Source organism: Trachurus trachurus (assembly GCF_905171665.1).
Source record: "Trachurus trachurus genome assembly, chromosome: 4".
NCBI lineage: Eukaryota > Metazoa > Chordata > Actinopteri > Carangiformes > Carangidae > Trachurus > Trachurus trachurus.
Genome location: NC_139898.1, coordinates 8,370,957 through 8,393,957, shown reverse-complemented (window position 1 = coordinate 8,393,957; position 23,001 = coordinate 8,370,957). Strand labels below are relative to the sequence as shown.

At 42.1% G+C, this 23,001-nt stretch overlaps 1 protein-coding gene across 1 annotated transcript; it reads right to left on the bottom strand.

The window, feature by feature from the left end:
- Nucleotides 1-496: 496 nt before the first annotated feature.
- Nucleotides 497-22,169, bottom strand: myo7ba (myosin VIIBa; the record flags this gene model as incomplete). Its single annotated transcript, XM_083969809.1, has 47 exons — nt 497-592; nt 688-807; nt 900-983; nt 1,201-1,317; nt 1,950-2,135; nt 3,921-4,027; nt 4,117-4,204; nt 4,294-4,407; nt 4,499-4,604; nt 5,259-5,414; nt 5,955-6,108; nt 6,918-7,093; nt 7,194-7,315; nt 7,407-7,588; nt 7,694-7,860; nt 8,659-8,785; nt 9,517-9,634; nt 9,763-9,930; nt 10,028-10,255; nt 10,385-10,558; nt 10,915-11,034; nt 11,334-11,460; nt 11,618-11,778; nt 11,868-12,161; nt 12,259-12,423; nt 12,513-12,725; nt 13,573-13,782; nt 13,875-14,093; nt 14,255-14,339; nt 14,421-14,515; nt 14,936-15,028; nt 16,107-16,265; nt 16,358-16,488; nt 16,584-16,757; nt 16,841-16,976; nt 17,062-17,272; nt 17,372-17,508; nt 18,757-18,876; nt 18,967-19,043; nt 19,149-19,302; nt 19,404-19,517; nt 19,606-19,748; nt 19,836-19,957; nt 20,956-21,140; nt 21,699-21,851; nt 21,950-22,051; nt 22,152-22,169. 47 exons carry the CDS (start codon nt 22,167-22,169, stop codon nt 497-499), a joined length of 6,708 nt encoding a protein of 2,235 aa, XP_083825935.1.
- Between the last annotated feature and the right edge of the window lie 832 nt (nt 22,170-23,001).

Genomic DNA, 23,001 nt, shown 5'->3' with positions numbered 1-23,001 from the left:
TTTTATTAGATTACTGGACTTTAATTTTGAAAAAATACATGTAGGATACTATTAGTTTTACATGTATTCAACTTGGATGATACTTGTTTCTTGTCAGGAGATAGTAGATGTGTTTGTGAACCCCATTTCATTACACACATCAGAAAATATTATTTGATCTTTGGATCTGATTGAAACACAAATTAATATCCACTGCATAAAAGTTCATGAGAAAATGTGTACATAGCATTTTCTTAACAAACACCTCTTCCCTCCAGATTATGATACTTGCATACCTGCCATGGAAACATTATGTTTAAATAAAATGAGAGAAATCTACAACCACTTTGCTTTCATATAATCAATCAAGGTCTTTTTTTTCTCACAGAGCACAAATGAAGCTGATTGCGCTTCAAAAAACAAAGGCCTACTTGTGCTCTGCCTCTTACTGTGTGAACTACAAGTTGAGTGTGATGGTTTAACATCTGCAGCTACAGTGTGGTGTCACGCTCGTGGTTCAAATATTGAAGCGCTGGTTCCTGGGTTGCCCTGCTCTCCTCTCCTGGAGGTACATGTTGACATAGGAGGTTATAAGATCATCCATCTTGTAACCCTTTTAGAAGGAGACAGAGACACAAAGAAAATTAAATGAAAAGGACACACTTTGACTTACAAAGAGTTCACTTCATATCCGATGACAGATCTTACCAGCGAAGTCTCACACAGGAACTTGCTTCCCTTGACCAAGCTGCCAATAGTCATGTGGAAGTAGGTGCTTCCACTGCACCAGTTAGCTATGCGGTTGAATGGATGAGTTGCCAAAACCTCCTTTATGAGCAAAAAGAAATGTTAATAGTGGGAAAAAAGAGCAGGATGTTGGCTGCTATTGACTATTTGGGGTTTATTTGTTTGTTTTTTACCTTGGTTTTTGGGTGGATGATTGTGACTCCTTGCCTATTGATGGCAATCCGCACAATGTCTGGGAAATTTGGCTCTGATGTTTGCTGAAAAGAAAGTTAGGAAGGCAAATGAGAAATACTTTCCTCGCTGTAATTATGACTCTGCTTTTTATGATGTGCAGCGGGCCACGTAACATGGTGACAGAGGTGGTGAAAGCACTAAAGCATCAGATAAATAAACCACTAAACCAGCCGATCAACCAAATGGACTGAAGATAACTAGATACGGCCCCATATGTGCTGCTTTCACTGCAGCTCTTACCTTCACTTCGAAGAAGGCACAGCCGAAGGTCGGCCAGCGACAGATCGCCTTCAGAAAGGCCACCTTGGCATCTTCAACAGTCAAACCAGCTTGTTTGTTATAATGAGCAGTAATATTCTGAAATCAAAAGGAGGAAAACATCACAGAATGATACAAGGCTCCTTTTTTGGAAAAGTGTTTGCATTGCTTTTCATGAGGTTAATAATTTTCTAACACCCACACAGCCTTCGGGCAGAGCTCTCAGAGCGGAGGCAGAGATCACAGGGGTGACATAATGCTGATGGTGTTCATATGAGGAGGACAAACCCACTGATATTCTAAATTTCTCTCATTGTAAACAAAGTATGTGAAAACATCAAAATCAACAAAGACTCCATCATACTAACAACTGTCTGTGCAGCCAGACACATTCAGAAAGTCTCTTGTGATTCATGGGGCTGTGACAGAGATAGTTAACTGAAAAAGCCCCCAGGTCTGACATTTCAGAGACGTGGGGGATGGAGTTCGACCATCCAACCATCGCTCTGGTTGAAACACAGTGGTGCCTTTGGTCTTTGCTACAAATGTATGTCATCAGCCAGAGCAAATGGAGCCGCAGGCGAGATTAGGAAGTCGTAAACTACTCCACTGAGCTTTTCACAGGATCGGTTGACTACAGGAATTTAGAATAACGCCAGCCTCTTCCTTCAGGGTTGACTGTAGCTCAGGGATTAAAGAGATGAAATGGATGAGAAGGAAGCCCATCATACCTTCTTCCACTCATTCTCAGACATGGCCTTCAGTTGGTCACCAGGCACAAGCTCCTTCAGTATCTTGGGAATCGTGACCAGCTGACTCTTGTCATTGTTGACCTTTATCCTGAAGAGCAACGCTGCGATGTTGACCATCTCTTCTTTGGTGCAGACATGGTAGCCTCTCAGGTACTTAGGCAGCTCCTGCAAGATAGAACTATTTATTTAGCCGTCACATACAGACCTCAGCACCAAGTATATTTCTTAACTCATTATGGTCTTTTATCTGTATGTTTGTAAGGTTATGTGTTGTATGTAATTAATCTCCACTCCAGGACAAACAGAGAAGGAGGGAAAGACTGAGACCCTTAGAGGTACTACATTAGAAGATGTGGTGGATATTGCAAAGACAAGGAAAAAACAACCTGCCATATGATTATTGTGCTTATTATGAATTATTATGAATTAATTTAGACAATAGCTTCATTATATTTAAAGAAAAAGGGGTAAAACTTTTTCAAAGATTGATACACTATTAGTCTATTAGTCAGCCAAGTAATTTTATTATCACTGTGAATGTTTGTGACAATGTGACCATCACCAGCCCTCCCTGGATACTAGACTCAAACTTTATTGAGTGAACTTTCCTTTGTGAGCCAGAGATGGACAGTGTTACACCATGGAGGTTGTGAAATATTAAACAAGGAAGGAGAAAAATCAGGCAGTGCAACTAATGTAAAGTGGTATGAAAATTGTTGTGCTCCTCCCAGAATAGCCCTCAGAGTGCAGAGAGTCTGAAAAATTGCAGTCCTGATGACCAGAAATGTGAGAGTCCTGGTGGTGGAGGATTAAATCAGCTCAATTTAATGGGTCCCATCAGTTCCTTATCATGTGCCCCAGAGTCCTACCCAAACATATGTGTGTGACCATCACCATAACCCAGAGTTGTTGCCCCAGCCCAGCCGTCGTATCTGCTGAGTAAATGCTACTATCTGTAATGCATTCACTCAGCAGATATGATGAAAAATAAAAGAGAATACTGCATGATTATGATTAGGAGAGACACACAGCACCACAGGTCACTTAACCAATGCTATCATTAAGGGAGATAAATAAATGCAATAATTCAATCACAAGTGTAAGTTCATATGATGTGAAATTATAATTGCAGTCAACTGTGAGTTGCAAAGAACAAGAGAGAAGGTGAGATCAGTGAAGCTGCTAGACCCATAGAGATAGTTCAGATCTGTGGTAGACACTGGTGAGTTGTCGTTTGGGTAACACTTTATTTGACGCCTATCTCTATAACACATTATAACCATACTTATAAGGAGTTATAATGCAGTTATAGCACTGTACAACTATAGTTATACGCACTCATAAAGGATCATAATGCTTTATAACACTAATCATAACACACTATAAAGCATTTTATCATGACTTATCATATTATAATAGGTTATAATTGTTAGTAACTCGCTGACAATGCCCACATTGATAATGCATTATAAATAACTGGCTTATAAATGTGTATAACTATCATTATAAACACTCGTAAATTATCATCAGGCTTTATAACAATAAGCTTAACACATTATAGAGCATTTTATAATGGCTTATAAGGTCAAGTATTATAATAGAGTTATAATGCTCTATAATGTGTTATGCTTATTGTTTATGCTTATGGTTATAATGCCTTAGAGATAGGCATCAAGTAAAGTGTTACTGTTGTGGTAAGATTTGACCTTTTTCTACTTGTTTCCTACTTGTGCATTCATCAAGTTATTCATTAAGAGAAAAAAAATGTTTATTGATCCTAGTCTCTAATGAACACTCCCACAGGTCATGTTGGGTGCAGCTGATACTATCCCCTCGATCTGTCAGGGAGTTTTATGTTCATGGAAAGATTTGTCTTTCATATCATGTGGAAAAACTGGTCAGCCTGGAAAATGTGATGGTGACTGAACTACAACATTCAAATGAATGTACCTGAGGGAAATGGAAGATAAGATCGGCCTCTGTGTCTCTGCCAGGGATCACACTGAACCACAACTTCCTCATGAAGAACACAAGGTAGGATACGTCGACTGGCCCACCTGCACCACACACACACACACATATAAATACAGAGAATCAAAGAACATTAATGTCCAATTGTATCTCCAATCAGATGATGTTTTCTTACCGTCTTTGAGTCTCTTGGCTTTTTTGGACCAGTCAGTGATTTGCCTCAGACTGTCAAAGAAGTAGTCTGTGTCATTCAAACTGAGGACCTGAAAGAAACACAGTACGTTTCTGTAGGACCAGTGAGTGGGAAAGATGAACAAACATGACATGTACGTTTGAAAAATGTGAGATGAACCTTGTCCTGTATTTTCACAAAAATACTGAAGCCGTCCGCTGAGGCCAGGTTCAGCTTTTTGGTGATGCTCTGAGTGAGATCCTTGATCCTGGTGCTGGTGGAAACCTCAAATATCTGTGACAAGACAAAAGGAATGAGTGAATGTGCCACGTGCAAGTTTTACAAAAAATATTATACTTGTATTTTTTTCTGTGCAGGTCCGTACCTCTGCTGTGTCATTGGGGAAGTGGATTTTATGGCAGATCTGGGTGCTGTTCTGTTGGATGGCGTCTACCTCCACCTGGTGTGGTGGCAGCTTCCTGGGCTCCATCCTACACAATGACAGTCAGTGTTGAGTTTGTTTTACTTCATTATTTTGACACGTTGTGACTTGTTGAGTGCAGAGCACGGGCACACAGAATCACACACGCCACACACACCAACTGTGCATATCAAAAATAAGCTGTTATAGTGTCTGCGCTGAATGTAAATCATATGTATTTATAGAGGAGGCCATGCAAATGCAGACGTTGTGGTCAACTCACTGTGAAAGTGATGTGACACATTTGTATTGAGCTCTGTTCACAGTGCAAGAATTTCCCCGAGCAACTGGTGCCATAAACTGCTCAACTCGTCATTGAATATAGAAAAAATAAGTCCATGTACTGTACATCAGTTAGAATAGCTTTGCTTTGATATAGCGTATTAAGACATGGGGCTTGACATTTCCTTCTCTCACCACACCAGTCATGGTGTCGCGTCACGTCGTGATGGCTGCTCGTAGTGTTGAAACTGTGCTTTTCTACAGCTGTGCTACGAATGATCCTGCTGCTCTTTGTACACACCCACTTATTGTTATTATGAAATAAGGGAGGAGCAGAAAATTTCATCACACACTTTTCATCTCATGCACACATTCTTGTTAAACATGAACGCTCTGTTTCCCGGTGTCAGCGGTGGCGTGCGGTACAGCGTGTTGATCTAACCTCAGAGAGCTCTGCAGCCGCTGCAGGCAGTCTGAGGCCAGCGGCTCTCTGCGCCGCGACTCCAGAAAACGCTGAGTGTGTCTCAGAAGAGACTGGCTGGGAGGAAACAGACCACAGCAGAGCCACAGCAGCTGCCAGCCCTGCTCTATGCTGAACCTGGGTGACACACAAGGCAACATGGAAAGAGTGTGTGTAAGACACTGTAAACGTTATGAAGAAATGTAAGCTGGGTTTGTATTTAAAGCCACTCTCTTGCATCAAAATATGAGAGGGTGGTTTAATTTCACTTCCACTTCTGGAAAAAAATATGTCTTGTCTTTTTTGTACTGTTTGCACTTCCTTCTGTCTAAATAAAGAAAAACACACAAGGGAATAAGAGTTATGGTTGCTTAAATTCACTGGTTGAGTTTGATTCGTCTTAAAATCATGCTAGTAATAGTAGCTAACAGTTTGCATTGAAATGAAACAAAAGCTAAAGACCTACTGTTTCACCACTTTATAATGTACCATAACACAATGGGACTACACTACAGTATAGGCTACCCCTGAACCACTGCCTCATTAACATACTGGTTTATGATGAGGCATAAATACAAATGTTACTAAAGCTTACTTAGGATTTTGAATGTACAGTATATATAAACATATAGACTACCTGCCCTAATGAACCTGAGATCCTGTGACAGTGACACATACCGGTTGTTATTGCTTGTCATCTGCTTCATAATCTGGCAGTAGATCTCATCCCTGAGTGCCTCATACTGAGTGGCGGGGCCGAAGATCTGGTCAGTGAGCTCCAGAGGACTCTGCATCTGCTTGGTGGGGTAATCTCCCATATATTTCAGGATCGGTTCACAGCAGTCAAGGAGGAACAAACATGATGGTCTCATAAAGAAGAAAAGCTCTGACAGAACTTGGTTAGTTTGGTGTGCTGGGCTGTTAGCTGCCGGTGCTAGCTTAGCATCCTGGTTGGCTGACTGTTGACTGTGTTTTCTGAGTGATCAAATGAAAAATAGAGCAGATTTCAGGTGAACCCAAATCCTATAAAGTGTGATGTTGGGTAGCGGTGGGCGTGGCTTGATGGCTGCTTTGTTGTGACATCACAAAGTTACAGAAGTCTTGATGGCTGGTTTTGAGGGTCAATACAGGGCTGAATACAGGCTCTGTGTATTTCTCTGTGGGCTGAGGCTACTAGGCTACTCTATATTATGATTATGTGGTGGCCTTGAAGCCCTGCACCTTAAGAAAACAGGCGCACAGACTAAAACAAGCTACTAATTCAGAAAACACATAATATCATGATTCGGATATGATGAAATATATGTAGGCTAGTTATCTTAGCTCTAATTAATAATTAGTCTTTAACTGGGTTTGTCACTTTTAAGTCTCCTGAAACACTACCATTGTGACTTTTTGTAGCATATCTATTGTTGAATTGTTTAAAGTGTTATTTGTAGCACATTTATGTCTGCAGATGCAGCGCAGCACCTTTATGGGACCTTTAAAAGAGGAAGAAATGCCTTTTCTTTTTCTGCTACATTTCACCATGTTTGTTGATATTTGCTTGTAGAAATCTAAATCATTTAAACAGGTTAATAGTAAATTGTTGCTTTTAGCTGTGCTAGTAAAAACTGGTATGAAATAGTGCAGTATATATACATGATAAAGTATAGAGGATATCAGTGAAAGCCAGACTTGCTTTGTGGCTCAGCTCTGAGTTGCCCATCAGTTTCTTGAGGAGGGCCTGTCTGATTGGCTCTCTGGAGTGAGCCCACAGCCTCTCAGGAGCAGCATTCCTGGACATCACCTGGCGGTTAACGTCCTTAGTGGGCTGCCTGCAGGATGAAGGAAACAACATGCAGATCCCTGCAGTCAGTGCTGTTCAGTCAGCATTTTCTTGCACACATGCGGTAACAGAGGGGTTTTTCCAGATACCTGAAGTACTCCACGGAGAACTCCTTCAACGTAGCAAGGGGCATTCTCCCCACTGTTCCTGTTTCTTTCTGGTTTGACTGTATGATGGTCTTCCTCTGGTTAGGAGGCAAGCTGAGGATGCTCTGAAATAAAGATATCATGCACCACACTTAATACTTCACAGCACCAGGACACAATCACTCATACTGGTCACTCGTACTGCCGTCTCCGTACCATGACCTCGTAGGTGGGTTTGCTGAGGGTAGGTAGGATCAAGATGGCGTCGGTGGGGACGGCTCCTGTTTTTTTCGTGCTCTCAATCTGGCCCTTTATCCAACCATGTTGCTGAGAAAACTCGCCGTCCTTGATGAGTAGAATGAGCTCTCCTTTCTTGAAGCTGAGCAGCGTGGGGTCGTCTGCAGAGGAATAGAAGAAATTAGCCACTTTGCGATTAGCAGAGGTTATCAGTGACATGGAATATCGCAATAAAGACAAATCAATGTGGGCCCAGGTTCTCAGACCTTGTCTTTCGACCTCCCTCAGGGCCACAGCATACTGAGATCGCTCTGTCAGTCCACTGAGGAACATGGTGACCAGCTCGGACATGTCCTCAGCTCCCGAACCACTCAGAGTGAAGTCTCCTTTAAGCGTCAGCAGACACACTGCCTGGCCAGATGCTTTACCCTCCCTGGGTGGCCAGAAACACAGATGCACATGTCAAGTATAATAACACTACACTGTGGTAACTGATAATATGCACTGTTGTTTCAAAAAGCTGCAGCAGCCCTGGGCAAGTTATATATTCTGTTGAGTTTTAAAAGTGAAAAGAAGAAAATACAACATCTACATTAGAGATAAACTGAAGTCAAGTCGAGATTTAAAAGACCAAGAAAAGTTTCCACTAAACTCCTGCTACTGTCAGCTGGACAGAGAGGCCAAGCAACCCCAATGTGCCTGCAAAGAAGCTGCAGGAAGTGAAGAACTTGCCAAGTGTTTGGCATGGAAGTGGAAATATTCTGCTGTGTGTGGCAGCCAGGGACACAGGAAACACTGTACAGACTGAGGGAAGAAAGGCCTCCGCTAAAAACTACCACAGTCTGGATGCAAATGTCCTGAAGGTGAAGGGAAGCAGGCACTACAACGAGACATTGATCCAAAGCAGATCTAAAAATCCACCATGAATTACATCAAGAGACACAAGCAGAAGCTTTTGTAATGGCACACACTGTCCCCCTGACTCAAATGTCTTCATCATCTCAGTGCTGTGTGAGCCTAAAAATATCTCTGAATCTTAAAAGTTGAACTGATGTGTAATGGAGAGTGGGGGGAACTTCCTGAAAAGCTGCAGGCTCAAACAAGTGTCAGAGGAAGGGTTCATTTCAAATGTCTGTTTGATGCATTTAAATGAACCATATGTGTAATTTGCTTTTGTATAAAACACTCACTTCTCTGACTCTGCACCTGGAGCAACAATAAGTGTCTCTACCTTAAAGTATTGACTGCTGTCACTTCAGGGAAGGAGAGCTCCAGCAGCCTCTTCTCTCTTTCGTCCAGGAAGGTGATACCAGACCAGTTTATGGCCACGATGAACTTGTTCTTTGGCAGTGAAGGACCTGGTTACATCCAAAGTGAAAACAAGCCAAATGAATCATGAGTCATGGGACATGTAATAGGAAATAAAGGTATATTCCCGTCCAGGTTTAATATGCACAGATGCAGAGACTCTATCACCAGCCCACAGGTAAGTAGCTGCCACTTTACAAAGTTTTTCCTTCATTATAGATCCATCAGTTACCCTCTTGATTGATAATAAACAAACAATTATCAGTTATTATTATTTTGTCAATCCAGCAATTATTTATAAATAAAGTACAAGAATGTGACATGTAAAATGCATGACATTAAATCTGAGCTGTTAAAAACACACACTGTCCAACTCTTGGACACCTCTGATGTTTGCATGTATGTGTTTTGCAAATTGATTGTTCACAAGCGAACTGGGAGTGAAGGATGATGTTTCTGACCCACTTCTTCTCTGCTAATCAGCTGTTTTGCTGGAGTCTTAACCCCAATAGTATGGTGCCTCTATAAATAGCCTGTTATATTCCAGCCTGACATAGATACAAAAAGCAACAACAGCTAATTTCTCAAAAATGCCTGGTTCACTGCTGATCATTAAATTGTTTGTCTCAGCTCAGTTCTATATAGTAACTTATTTCTGTAGAAGAATCATAGCCTCATCTGTTCTGTTGTCTTTTCCTTTCAGTACAAACATTCTCTAGGCACTTACAGCGATCTGTCACACTGTCAATTGTTTACACACGTGACACTAACAGATGTTTACCTGACAGCTTGGCCACTTCAAAGAACCTGGAGAAGAACATGGGCCACTTATTGCGGGCGTAGTCAACCGTCTCCGCTTTCACTGAATCCGTCTTTTGCCTTGAACTCAGATATGGAGCCTGAGAGGGTTCAACAAAAACAAAAACAGACAGAATCTACTCAGGCCTTATTGTTTTTTTTATTGTGTGTACATCCTGATCTGTTAATTCTCTCTGTGTTGAACCTTCTGATATTGGACGGGACCGACCTCAGCGTGAGCGGTGCTGATCATTTGCACCCACTTGGCCTCTGACTTGGCCTCCAGCAGAGAGGTTTTGATGCACTCCTGAACAACTCGCTTCACATTTTCGGGACTGTTGTCTGAGCCGTGCTGGATGTACAAATGTTTGGCTGCGAGCTCGATGAGATCATTCTCCTGTGTGATGTGAAACATGGAAAATAGGTTTATCTAAGTGTACAGCTGGAAGTTTGGAGCAATCTTGTCTGAGATAAGATCGATGTTCACCCAGCACCTTCTCACTCTGGTACTCTCCGAGCTTCAGGCCGTGGATGATCTGCTTGTAGATGAGGTCTGTGCTGATCTTGTCCTCTTTACAGTCGTGCCAGGGGGTGAAGATCTCCTTACGGAAGAAGAGACGCCAGGGAGCGTGCTGCTCCTGCCCTCCCCTCCTCTTCACCTCCTGCTCACACTGGGAGATCGCATCCATCACGTGCTCCCGGCCGCTGCCCAGAGCCCACACCTTCAGGACAGGTCAACAGTTGCTATAAGTGATCGTCTAGATAAACCTTGTACATGACATCCAAAACCTAACAACTATAATATTTCTTTCTTTATATACACTAAATGTAAACATGTGGTAACAGCGTACCTTCTCATACAGAGCCACGTAGAGTGAAAAGCCAAAGGTGTCTTTGAGTTTGATTTTGATGGACATGAGCTGGCAGATCTCTTTGGAGGTAGACGCTGAGTCAACGGGCAGGTTTATGGAACGTCCATCCATCAGTGTCACAGACACGATCATGGGCTTTTTTGTCTTGGTTGCCTGTCATTGTACAGAGAGGTGACCATGTTCACTGAATGCAAATTAGACCTTCAGAAGAGAAAAGGGTCAATTCACCCAAATCAAATAAAGAAAACACATTTTCTGACTTTCCTCTAGAAGTTTCAATGATCCTGGTTTCGAGATATGTGTCAATGAAACTGCTTACTCTGTGGTCTGTAGCTTATCCTGACTGTAATAAAATGCTGTGCAACACTGGCATCAGACGTCACAAACTGACAAATAAACTAAACTAAATTTCTCTGCTTTGATATCAAGTGAGACAATAATCTTTTCTTTTATTTCAGTGGGATGACCTTTTAAACTTTTGCAAGAACACTGTGCGTCAGTTTCAGTACCTGCAGCTCCAGCCAGGCTGGAGGTTCTCCTCTCATGCCGTTCATCGCTGTGCGCCGCAGCCTCTCGGCGCAGTAGGAAGCGTAGCCTGATGGAGCCGACCGGATGAAACTTTGCAGATACTGTCGAGACATGAATGAATGAATGAATGAATGAATGAATGAATGAATGAATGAATGAATGAATGAATGAATTTATTTATTTCGAACATACAAAAAAAAAAAATACAAACAATAAAGCAGTGTCCAAAAAGGAGTAGGTAGGAGTAAAACTTATAGGACCCTACCCCTTTCTTACTTATCTATTAATAATTCTATAATTAGAATTATTAAACAAGAGGTAAAAGAGAACAAACAAAATGTCAGAGCATGCGCCACACTGGTCCTGAGGGTAAAGTAGTGAACACGGCTGAGGCACTGACCTTGATGAAGCGATCACTTGGAGGGAAGATGCCCAGACAGAGGGACAACAGGATCCAGCCGCGAAAGGTGCTGTTGCGATTGGTGTTATCCTGCAGCTGTTTGCAGATCTGACAGTAAATCTCATCCCTGGACACAGACACAAATATTGTCTCATTTGAGAAATGTCTGTATGTAAAGCATCTTTGGGTCACTGAAAAGTCTAAAATCTAAAATAAACGAATAATTAGTATTATTATTTATAAGAAAAAATAAATATATTGTTTTAAAATGTAGCTTCTTTAACCTCAGGTCCTGTCTGACGATAGCGTATGAGGCGATATAGTGGAGTTTTTCCAGAGAGGTCAGTGGTCGGTCCAGAGTGGGTCCCTCTCCACCCGACACCTCACTGTCCTCCGCCACAGGTGGCAGGGCGGGAGGCTTGGACACCTCAGTCAGATCATCCGACTGTAAAAAGAAATGACATTGAAGCAAATAAGTTAAAACAACAACTCAGCAACTCAAAGTTGATTTTTTTTTGTTGGCCTCCACCTCACCTCCTCCATGATGATGGAGGGTTTCCTTGCAGTGGGTTTTGAGGGTACAGTTTCTGGGACAGTGGATCCTTTTCTGTTCCTGGTCAGCAGGTCATTGAAAGTGGATCCCTTCCTGGTGCGCGGGTTTCCCTCTGGCGCGGTGTACGCCTTTGGGTTTTGAGCTGTCTCACCGGGCACCGCAGAAGCCTTCCTGTTCCTCGTCAGAAAATCTGTGAAAATTGAGCTCTTTCTGTTCGGTGTCGACTCCTCTGGGACTGTGGAAGCGTTTGTTTCTTTTTTAGCCCTGAGCACCCGCTACAAGAAACAGAAATTAATTAGACTATTAATATTATTTTACAAATAGGGAAATATTCATACTGTATTGAGTCTTTGACTGTATAAAGATATTTACCTGGTCTAGGCCCACCATGTGGCTGAGACGTCTGTCCTTTCTGGAGACCAGTTCCTGCGGTAGAAGGCGATTCTGCATGGAGGTTCCCCTGACCTGGACCTGCCTCTTTGGCTCAGGAAGGTCTCCCATGAACCTCAGAATGATCCACCACACTGTGAGTGAAGCCTGGTGAAAACACAACACAACAGAAATGCTGTTGTAATTTAATGACAAAAGACGAAAACAACTGAACTAAAATGGTGCATGAGCTTCACCTCAATGTCTCCCTGGTCCTCGTGGTAGAGTAAGGGCTGCCGGAGCCTTTGGCGAATGTGGGTGTGAGTGGCTGTACCCTGAAAGTACATGGAGGCAAACTTGGAGAAGGAGTATTCATCCAGGTCATCGTAGTCTTCTTCGGGAAGATCTTCCTCCATGGGGAATTCATCGATGTCTATCTCCTCGATTATCATCTTTTTCCCTTCCAAGTTCTGCAAACAGACACGGACACAGACACATGGTGACCAAACAGCTAACAAGAACCCAAAATGTCTCAAAAAATGTAAAATCTTCAAATTTAAATGAATTCCAACATATGATGTGGGAGGAAATTTGTACTGAAGTACACCTGGTAACTAATTCAAATGTATGGAGAGAATTTAAATGGAAGGTAGTGATGAGATTCTTCTGGACACCTGAAATTACAGCTAAATTTAGCACTACACACTCAAATAAATGCTGGAGAAACTGTGGCCCACACATTGGTAATCAGACCCACATACTCTGGCTATGCCCAAAACTAGAAGCATTCTGGAAGGAAGTGTTTGAAACACTTCATAACATATTTGGTGGAAATATTACAATGGACCCAATGGTGGCCCTACTAGGTCTATTACCAAGAGGTATGGAAGGAAGAGCCAAAAGATATATCTTACAGATACTACTAGCAACAGCAATTAAATGCATTACAGTAAGGTGGTTGAAGCCTGACCCTCCAACATACAACACGTGGACTGAAAAAATAAAGGAAATATATCAAATGGAACAAATTACATATTCCCTGAGGCTCCAAAAACATATATTCACTAAAAGGTGGAGCCCTGCTATGGGTATACTGATATAATTCCATTTATTTTATTCCATCTTGCTTTATTCTATTTCATTTTATATTTTTCTTTGTCACTGTAGTCTCCGTTTCTTTTGTTGTACCATAACTGTTACCTTGTGTATGAAACAGCAGATATGATGATTATGATTCTGTACATGATTTTGAATGAAACTTAAATAAAAAACAAGTTCAAAAAAAAAAAAAAAAAGTAAAATCTTCAATGCTCAAACCTCAAATCCCACAGGTGCCTGGCCCTCCTGTCCTCCAACAATAGCAGGCAGGAAGCCAAAGATGTCGTCCACCTGTTCTGCCATGGACTCTAACCGCTCCTCGTCCTCCCTCTCTTTCTCTCTCTTCTGCCTCAGCACCTCCTCCAAATGTCTCTGTCTCTCTAAGATCATCCGTCGCTCCTCCTCTTTCTCTTTAGCAGACAGGTACATCTGAAAGAAGTGGTGTTGGTAATGTAGGAGGACAACCAGACAGATAAATGAGGTTGAGAACTATTGAGTTAATGAATAAAACCTGAACTCACATCTCGTTTCATTTTTTTGATAGCTTTCCTTGCCAACACCCCTCTGGTGTGAGCCTGCAGGAGGATCACAGCATTTCTCTTACGCTGCCACTCCTTCCTGGCCAGGTATCCCCTGGCTCGGGTCTGCAGCACCAGGGCTGCCTCTCTCTTCTTCTTGTACCAGAAGTGGAGTTGGCGAGAGCGAGCCTGCGCCTGCAGCCTGGCAAAGCCCAGCTGGACCTGCACCAAGAACATGACTGAAGGTTTGCTGCAAGCCTGGAGTTTCACTTAGATTTGCTGGCATCATATTCAGAATGGGCAATAGTTTCTTAAAAATGGCATGTGTACACAGTGCTTGTTTTGGAAATGAGGTTGTACTGGCACATTAAACAGCGACTCACCATTCTGAACAGTTTTCTGCCTTTGTGTCCTCTCCAGTGTTTCTGAATGACGAGAGCGCTGGCCTTTTTCCTCAGGAACTCTCTCCTGTGAATGACATTAAACGTATGGACATGTTGCACCAACAAACTCACAAACATCCCATTTTACAGATTTCTTTCTTCGTACCTGTATTTGTAGCCTCTCAGAACTTTCTGGATCAAAAGCGCTTTCGTGTTTAGTTCTTTAATTCGCTCCAATTCCAGCATTGTGTCGTGGTTATCCTGAGAGAAAACAGCAGAAGGTTTTATTTTTATCATATTTATTGGACACACACACACCTATCAAAGCAAAGTTGCTTCAAAGTAGAAAATATTCTGTATGTGTAAATATATTTGAGCAACTCGAATATCATTTTTAGAATAGTGGAGGTTTAACTTTTTTGAACAAGGTGTATTTGTGTACATTTGTAACACCATGAAATAAAGCCTTTTATGTTCAATATGGAGTATATTGAATATTAATCAGTATATGTTACTAACAAACTACGGTAACTAACAAAAAAGAGAGAAAGAAGAAAAATTTAAAAGAAAGTTTTTTAACAAATGGTAATAAATTCAGAATTAAGTAAATGAATTGTATAATGTCAACCTTTAACCCATACATACAGTAAGGTATTCAGTTTCTTATAACATTTATATTACCTTCAGAAATATCTTTGTCTTGCCGGTCTTCCAGTCGCCCTCTCCAGCCAGCACAGTTTTACAAATGGTTTCGCAGCATTTCTCTGCACTTTCCTGTTAGATTTAAACATTTTCTCAATGAAGGTGTTTACACATCCAAATGTTTCAGATGCAGGTAGGTTAGAAATTATCTCTTCAGTCTGCTTTTTAAAAATTGATTGTAATTCAATTAAATTCAAGTTGTTTTCATAAAGTGCTTTTCACGTAATAAAAAAAGATGCCGCACAAAGTGCTTTACATGGTTAAATGAAAGAAATCCCCTACCCCCAAACCCACCCACCCACACACAGACACTCAGGCGCAAACTGCCCACCCATCCGCCCACACACACAAACACCAAACAAACCTATTTCTGACAAACCTATAGCTGAGCACAGAGGAGCCAGGCAAGAAAACACTATCACATGGAGCCGTCTGCACCGGGAGTTGATCACAGGCAGTTAGGGGAGCCCACACCAACACCATAAGGCCAGGGTGCAGACCCCCCATCCCAGACTGGCCCACGATGCAGCGGTGGCGCAGGCCAAGGCTGATCACAGCACCCAGTGCAGAGGGCCCCATTGTATTAAACGCTAGACAGTAGATGGAAATGACTTTAAAACCTAAGTAAAAGACTTAATGACTATAAAACGTCAGTAACACTAAGAAAATATGAGTTTTAAAGTTGGGAAAGTAAAGTTGAAAGTTGGAGAGAGAGAGAGAAAAAATGTGCCTGGAGGTGACAAACAGCACAGGGCCCAGGATGGATTTGAACCCTGGCTGCTGTGGCCCGGACTACGCCAAAGTGATCTGAAACAGATGAGCCTGTCAACAGTACAGGAGCAACTATCTGGTGTGCCCAGGTGTGTCACAATCATTGTTTCATGGGAGTGTCTTTCCATTATCAACAGTAATTTATTTGATATTCTGTCATATCATATATATAAGGCTATACTCACAGCTGCTGAGCAGATGTTTGATTGTAATTTCTGTAAATAGTGTTGTAACTAACTTTGAATCAGTAGTGATCCTGAGCATGAGATGTGTGAAATCCTTATTTTCAAGACAGAAAAGGTTATCAAAAAGAGAAACACAGCAGAAGAGGAAGAGAAACAATGTGAGGCGAAGATGATGACGTTAAAACCTGACTCACTGTTTTGGGATCACACATGGATGTTTTCAGAAGGACGCGGTAGCGATCTAGGAAGTCGCTGAAGGTGTAGCGTACAGGATACCCGGCTTTCCGGATCCTGATGGTCTCCATCATGCCAGAGTAGCGGAGCTGACGGATGCACAACTCTCTGTCGAACAGCTGAGACACACAAGCATGGAATCTGATTCACTTACACCAAGTTGTTTCATCAGGTTTTATTTTGGCCGAGTGAACACAGCTCCTGTCCTCACCATGGGCTTCTTGAAGTCGTTGGGTTTAATGCAGCGGATGAAGTAGGGCTGGCACGCAGTCAGCGTTTTCATCAGGGAATCTAGAGACTGGCGGAACTGGCCACTCAGAGTTGATACATGCTTCTTGTCAGCTGCTTGCTGTTGGACAAACACAGTGTAAGTGATCACATACAACAACTTTCCTGCTGTTATTATCTGGGTCTGATTGTGAGGACACTGGCCGCACTGACCCGGACGCTGCTCTTGGGCGTGATGATGATCCTCTTTGGGTTGGCGCTGGCTTTGTTCGTACCGGAGTTCAGCTCTTTGTGAAAAGCCTGCTTGAGGAGTTTGTTGGTGGAGGTTTCCAACAGCTGGATCAGGTCTGTGCTGAGGGTGTCACGGTTTTTCTCGAGAAAACCTCAAAACAAAAGACAGACACGATTAGAACAACACACGGGATGTGCAGAGAAGGTCTGCTGCTTTTAAAAGCCTCCATGTTACCATTTGAGTCGTAGTAGACCACTCCTGCAAAATGCTGAATCCCAAACTGTGTCTCATAGTTGTTCTTGGGGGGAAGATAGATTTTCCCTTTTCCATGGAACTGATTCATTTTTTGGAGCATGGTGGTATCTGTGCCCTGAAAATGAACAAGAAGAAGAGCGTTATATACTGATATGCTTTGTTACAACCACAATGTTAGAAATACATAAGAGGATGGAGACCTTGGGGAAGTTGGTCTCCTCGTCAATAAGAGCCAGCATGTTCATGGGTTTGACGGCCAGGACGTCCAGGGTGCCTTGGTTGTCAATGTAGTCGATGTGCTTCCAAATAATGTTTTCACGGGCGTACTCCTCCTGCTCCAGCTTAAAAACATGCTTGACGAAAAACTGCTGCAGCTGCTCGTTGGCATAGTTGATGCAAAGCTGCTCAAAGCTGCAGTCCAACAAAGACAGAGTAAACTGTGTAAAAATGTGTCCTGTGTCTAAAAACAGCAATAACAAAGCTCTGATACCATGGGAACTGATCCCAAACCTGTTCTTTTTGAAGTTCTCAAAGCCAAAGATGTCGAGCAAGCCTATCGACTGTCGGACATCGTCACTCTCAGGCTGCTTGTAGACAGCACCGTTGATTCGGTCCACGACCCAAATGAAGAGTCTTCCATAGATAGCCTGGTTACAAAGTACAGAGAAAAGCACAATAATATATAAAATATATCACCACAGAGTAACAAAACAACACTAAACATCCAAGTACAATGTACAACACTCAATATTTTTCTGAGGCAGGCGCCTCAGCCACATTTTTGGGGACTGGTTGGTTCCTGCTTTTGGTGTTATTTTTTTGTCACTTGAAAACCAAAATTATAAACTGCATTCTTTCTTTTGTGATATATCAAAAAAGATAAACCCTGAAAAAGCTTCATATAGCACCACCAACAGGTCAAAATGGAGCCAACACAGTGGCTCACAGCAAAGTCTTTAAGGTGTTTTGAGTGGATTTTATGAACAGAGGCTAAGCTAACCTGACTAGCTGCTAACTGTAGCTTCATATTCAATGCACAGATAAAACAATTAATCTTATCCTAAAATACTTGAATGACTTCACTTACATAGCATAGCACCATGGCAGCAGGAGCATGCCACCATACATGCTAAACAGTGGCATTTAACATGATTATATTTCAAGTCCACTATGCTAACATTAACATTGTTGCTCAGACTGATGAAAACAGAGGCTTTTACACTCACAGTTAACATTAACATTAATGACGGCTCTGTATTTAACAAGTGAACGAGTACAGCACTGACACTAACACAGCTCAGACTGTTACTAATCACACACATGCAACACATCCCACCTCTGAAGAGCCTGTCAAGCTGAGTATCAGAAGTCATTACAGGTATAATGACAAAATGCCAGAAACTACACTGTTCACCTCCTAATTAATGTTAGTTACCATGGTAACATGCTAATCAGTGACACCTGTCAGCACAGGTGTCCTGTAGCGCCTGACAACTAAAAACAGGGAAACGTGGCCTCATCATTTGTAGCTGACATCAGAATGGCATTTCTCAGGTAAATCGTCCTTGCAACTTTTGAACTCTTAGAGCAGACAAACAGTTTCTGCTGAGCAAGTACCTCTTACAGCGATTTTTTAATCTTTTGACAAGTCTTAATTTACCCAGAATTCACTGTACCACAGTCTGGTTAAAGACGGCCAATGGCTAAACAGGTTTGTGGAACAGAATAATTTACACTCAGTCAATCTGAATCTGACTAAAACACATTTTTATGTTCTGTCTTGCAATGACAAGAACACAATCACAGGACATCCGTTCAGTGTTTCGATTTGTAACATGTTAGATGAGATGCAAATTATTCTCAAGGTAAATTTGAGAGTCGTGTGACTTGGTTACCTTGACGAAGGCGTCCCTGCCGTCGACAGCCTGGACAGAGGTCAGGACCTTGGTCACGCTCTCCCTCATGGTCATCAGGGAGCGCTGTGTCAGATTCTTCTGCAACGCTTGAGGATCCACCTGAAGAAACAGGACACACACACAGACAGACATGCTCAACTCTGCTCTTTGTATGTACTTTTAGAAAGAACACAAAAATGCTCTGAATACCTCCAGAAGCTTGCTCGCCATGTTGAAATGGTCTGATTTGCGGATGTCGCAGCCCTCCAGGTTATTAACTATGGTGGCTGAAATGATCCAAGAACAACATTCCTTATCTCCAAGCAAGCAATTATTTTAATCATTTTATGAGAGTGAGATTATTTAGCGTCATTGCAAAGTGCTGCTCTTACCCTCAAAGTCCACATTGCCCAGGTGAAGGATGGCAGCGAGCACTTTGGAGATTTCCCAGGAGTCATTCTCTGTGAACGTGAGGATCTTCAGAGCTGAGCGAAAGTGAGCGTACTCATTCACATCATCACGCCCTTCACAGCTGGTGCAGTTACCCTGGTGACAACATCACAGAAGATGAAGCGAAATTTAAATGATTTCTCCTCAAAATCCAGCGTTTTACTCCAATCTCACAGTCGTCTAAATGATGTCAGTACCATGGTCAGATAGTTGTACTCAGCAGCACTTCCAAGGGAAAGCATCTTCTTCTGCTCCGCTGACATGCCCATCAACATGTAGTAGAAGATGTGATAGTTCCTTTCCCCAGGTGCCTGCACATGGAAACACATGTTCTTTACCACAACAAATGGCATGTACCATTACTGCACCTGCAAATATGAACCTGACTGATTTCCCCACCTGACGACAAACTCTGGACTTCTCCAGCAGGTACTGCTCGACGCGGGCCCCGTTAATGGCTCCGCCCTTGGTGAAGCTGATGTCGATGTATTTCCCAAAACGACTGGAGTTATCGTTGTGGATGGTTTTGGCGTTACCAAAAGCTGAGAGGAAAATATATGTTTTAATGAATCAAGGGAGGATTCAGCTGATCATGAAAACCGGTCTGTGACTTTATGCTGTGTTCGTACCCTCCAAGATGGGGTTTGCTTCAAGAATCTGCTGCTCGATCCAGGAGTGTTGTCCACTCACAGCAGCCAGGAACTGCAACATCAGCTTGGTGCTCTCGGTTTTCCCTGCTCCTGACTCTCCACTGTTGGGGAAATTAAGAATTATTTATTATTTAGATTCTTTATGGAAGAGCATTAGGGCCAACAACAGAGATTTTTTTTTTAAGATTCTGAGAAAAAAGTTATTCTCAGAAATTCTGAGTTTTTATCTCAGAATCTTAAAAAAAAAAATCTCTGTTGTTGGCCCTAATGCTATTCTGTAATTCTTTCTTCAATCCATAGTTTATATTAGAAATTCAGATCTGTATATTACTGTCTATTCCATTTGTATGTGGATGACACTCATCACTGACATCACTGTGTGTGCACATAATAGATTATGATATGATCTGATTATGAAAAAGATTTTATTCTGTGGGTAATGGGGGCGGGACTAGATAAGCTTTTGCTTCTCCCGCTTTCCCTTTCGGCCATGTGTATTGTATTATTTGAACTAAGATGAAGTGTGATGATGATTATTTAAATTGACATGCCCGAAATAAACAAATCGATTGATTGATTGATTGATTGATTGATTGATTGATTGATAATACAAGCATTGTACAGCATTGATTGATGTGGAGGCCCTCATTTATAAGCATTTTATATGAATACAAATATTTTACAATACAAATTGAATCATCTTGTACAGTAAGTACTTAACTAATTTAAATATCATGAAACTACTTATGTAGTTTGTAATTTTTTGGAAGGACCTAAGGAACAATTTGCTTTATTGTTTTGAGTTGGATGAGAATATAGTACACTCTCATATCTGTGTAATGAAAATAAGGCTCCAGTCAATGGAAACATATTTACCACACACACATAAGAGTGATATTACTCTCATCCATGTCTCTGCCACAAATGAAAATGACAACCTATTCCTTCATGATGGTTGCTTTGTTGCCCTCTGTGATGCAACTGCTACTTGTCAATCAAACATAAATGATGTGATGCAGGCAGAGATTCTGTCCTCAGTGTATTAACAAATTAAATCAGGTAATTTGCAACAGTCTAATCTCTGAGTAAAAAGTCAGACCTGATGACACAGCACTGGTTCTTTTGGTTGCGGCGCATGTTGAAAAAGCAGCTGTCTGCGATGGCGAAGACGTGTGGCGGCAGTTCGCCCAGCCGTCGATCTGTGTACATGTGCACATAGTCGGTGGTGTAGAGGGGCAGCAGCTGGTAGGGGTTGACTGCAACCAGAATGGAGCCTGTGTATGTCTTCAAACAGAGACGGTCGTTAACTATCACACAGTGACACATTTGAAAAGTGCGTGTGTTTACATGAGAATAGACAAGTTATTGTGCTGCAAGCAAAACATCAAACCAGTGACCCCAGTGACCTCATGTTTAGTCACGGTAGCAATGCACAAGATCCACAGTCTAAAAATAATACTTCACTGGATGGATTATAAAGCACTGCTTTAAATGCTGTGGTTGTTTAACATGAGTTACAAGTGCAACACGAGGGAATACGAGTCTTAGTAAATGTTGCCGCCGGCATTTCAGCGGTAGTATTTTTATACAACAAAATGCTCTGATTCATAACTGAGCACACAGAGCTGAGCTTTGATGCAGTGACACAGAAACACTGGGACGTTCTCTTTCAACAGAGGCTCGCTCGTCTCTATGGAGACAAACAGCACTGTGATAAACTGCGGGGCAAAGTCTAAGATAGAAAGCTATTTGCACCAAGGGAAGACACAGATGAGATAAGTATTTCCACATGAGATTATGAAACGTCATAAATCCAGGTTAATCTGAGAAACAGAAACCTACATAGATGATGCCTTCCTTGTGCCGCACCAGGAGGTTCCTGAGGAGCCCCGCCTCATTTAGGTCCCCCAACATGATCATGTCATCCACACCCTTCACAGCGCTGGGGTGCATGGGGCGGATGCCGCTCTCCGTCTTCTTGTTGAGCTTGTGCTCCTGCGGGTGTGTTATGAAAGAGGTGACTACTTTATATGGGAAGCTCACAGTCACTTTCAAAGACCTGACAGAAACAAACTGCGAAAGGGTTTTTGTACCTTTCCTTCATCGTCGATCAGCTGAAGCTGCCCAGTGTCCGTCAGCTTGACCTCCGCCCCGATCGGCACCCCACACCCAGACTCCACCCACACATAATCACCCTGGTTTTAGAAAACAGAGGCTGTAGTGAAGCTGACAATGTGAGCATAATGACTTTTAGACAACATTAAGGATACATATGACAGCGATGCTCCTTCATACCTTGCTCAAGTGCACCATGGTGACAACATGGATCAAGTCTGTAAAGACAATGAGAACACAAACGATCTAATCCAGTACAGTAATTTGTATTAACACTCAACATGCAAGAAAACCAAATGCATATAAATAAATACACCTGTTCAATTCAGTAGGTTTTCACTGTCTGACCTCATGAGAACACTTCCATTTTAGACATCTTTACGCTGACAATACACTTCCTGTAATAATCTCATGTTCAATCTCACGATAAAATTACATCTGAAAAGTAAAGGTGAAGACATTGACATGACCTGCCTCCTTGGAAACAGTGCGATCAGAGGGGAAAGACATAGTTATGTGTGTGTTGTGTCAGCTCTTACCTGACAATATTTCTGTCTTTGCTGGAAGCCCCTGTTCCTGCTGCTGCCGAGGGACCGATCCCTTGAATAACTCTGAAGCAGGAAGAGAAGAGATTTCCCAGCAAACACCCCTTTATGGCCTTTTGACTTTGCTCCTACAAAAGGTAGAGCCACCCAGTGTCACTTAGCACCAGACTCAAGGTAAATACTTGATATCATCACAAACAAATAGCCTAGATCTGCTGCTAATTGTCAATTGTTAAATATATTTTCTACTGATCAAATACAGATGATTTGAGACACTGGGGGAAACTGAATGCACGCTATATGGACATTTTTGAAAATCTTTTGTTCTTTTTCTTTCATACGCCGAATAAAGCTGAAAACCAGAGAAACAATCTTCTTTAACAAGTCAGTGTCAAACAGAAAGAGGGAAAGCTGAACATCCTAATACCTGTAATTCATCGTGGCTGACACACAAACACAGTCGTCATAGGTCAAGTACTGCCAAC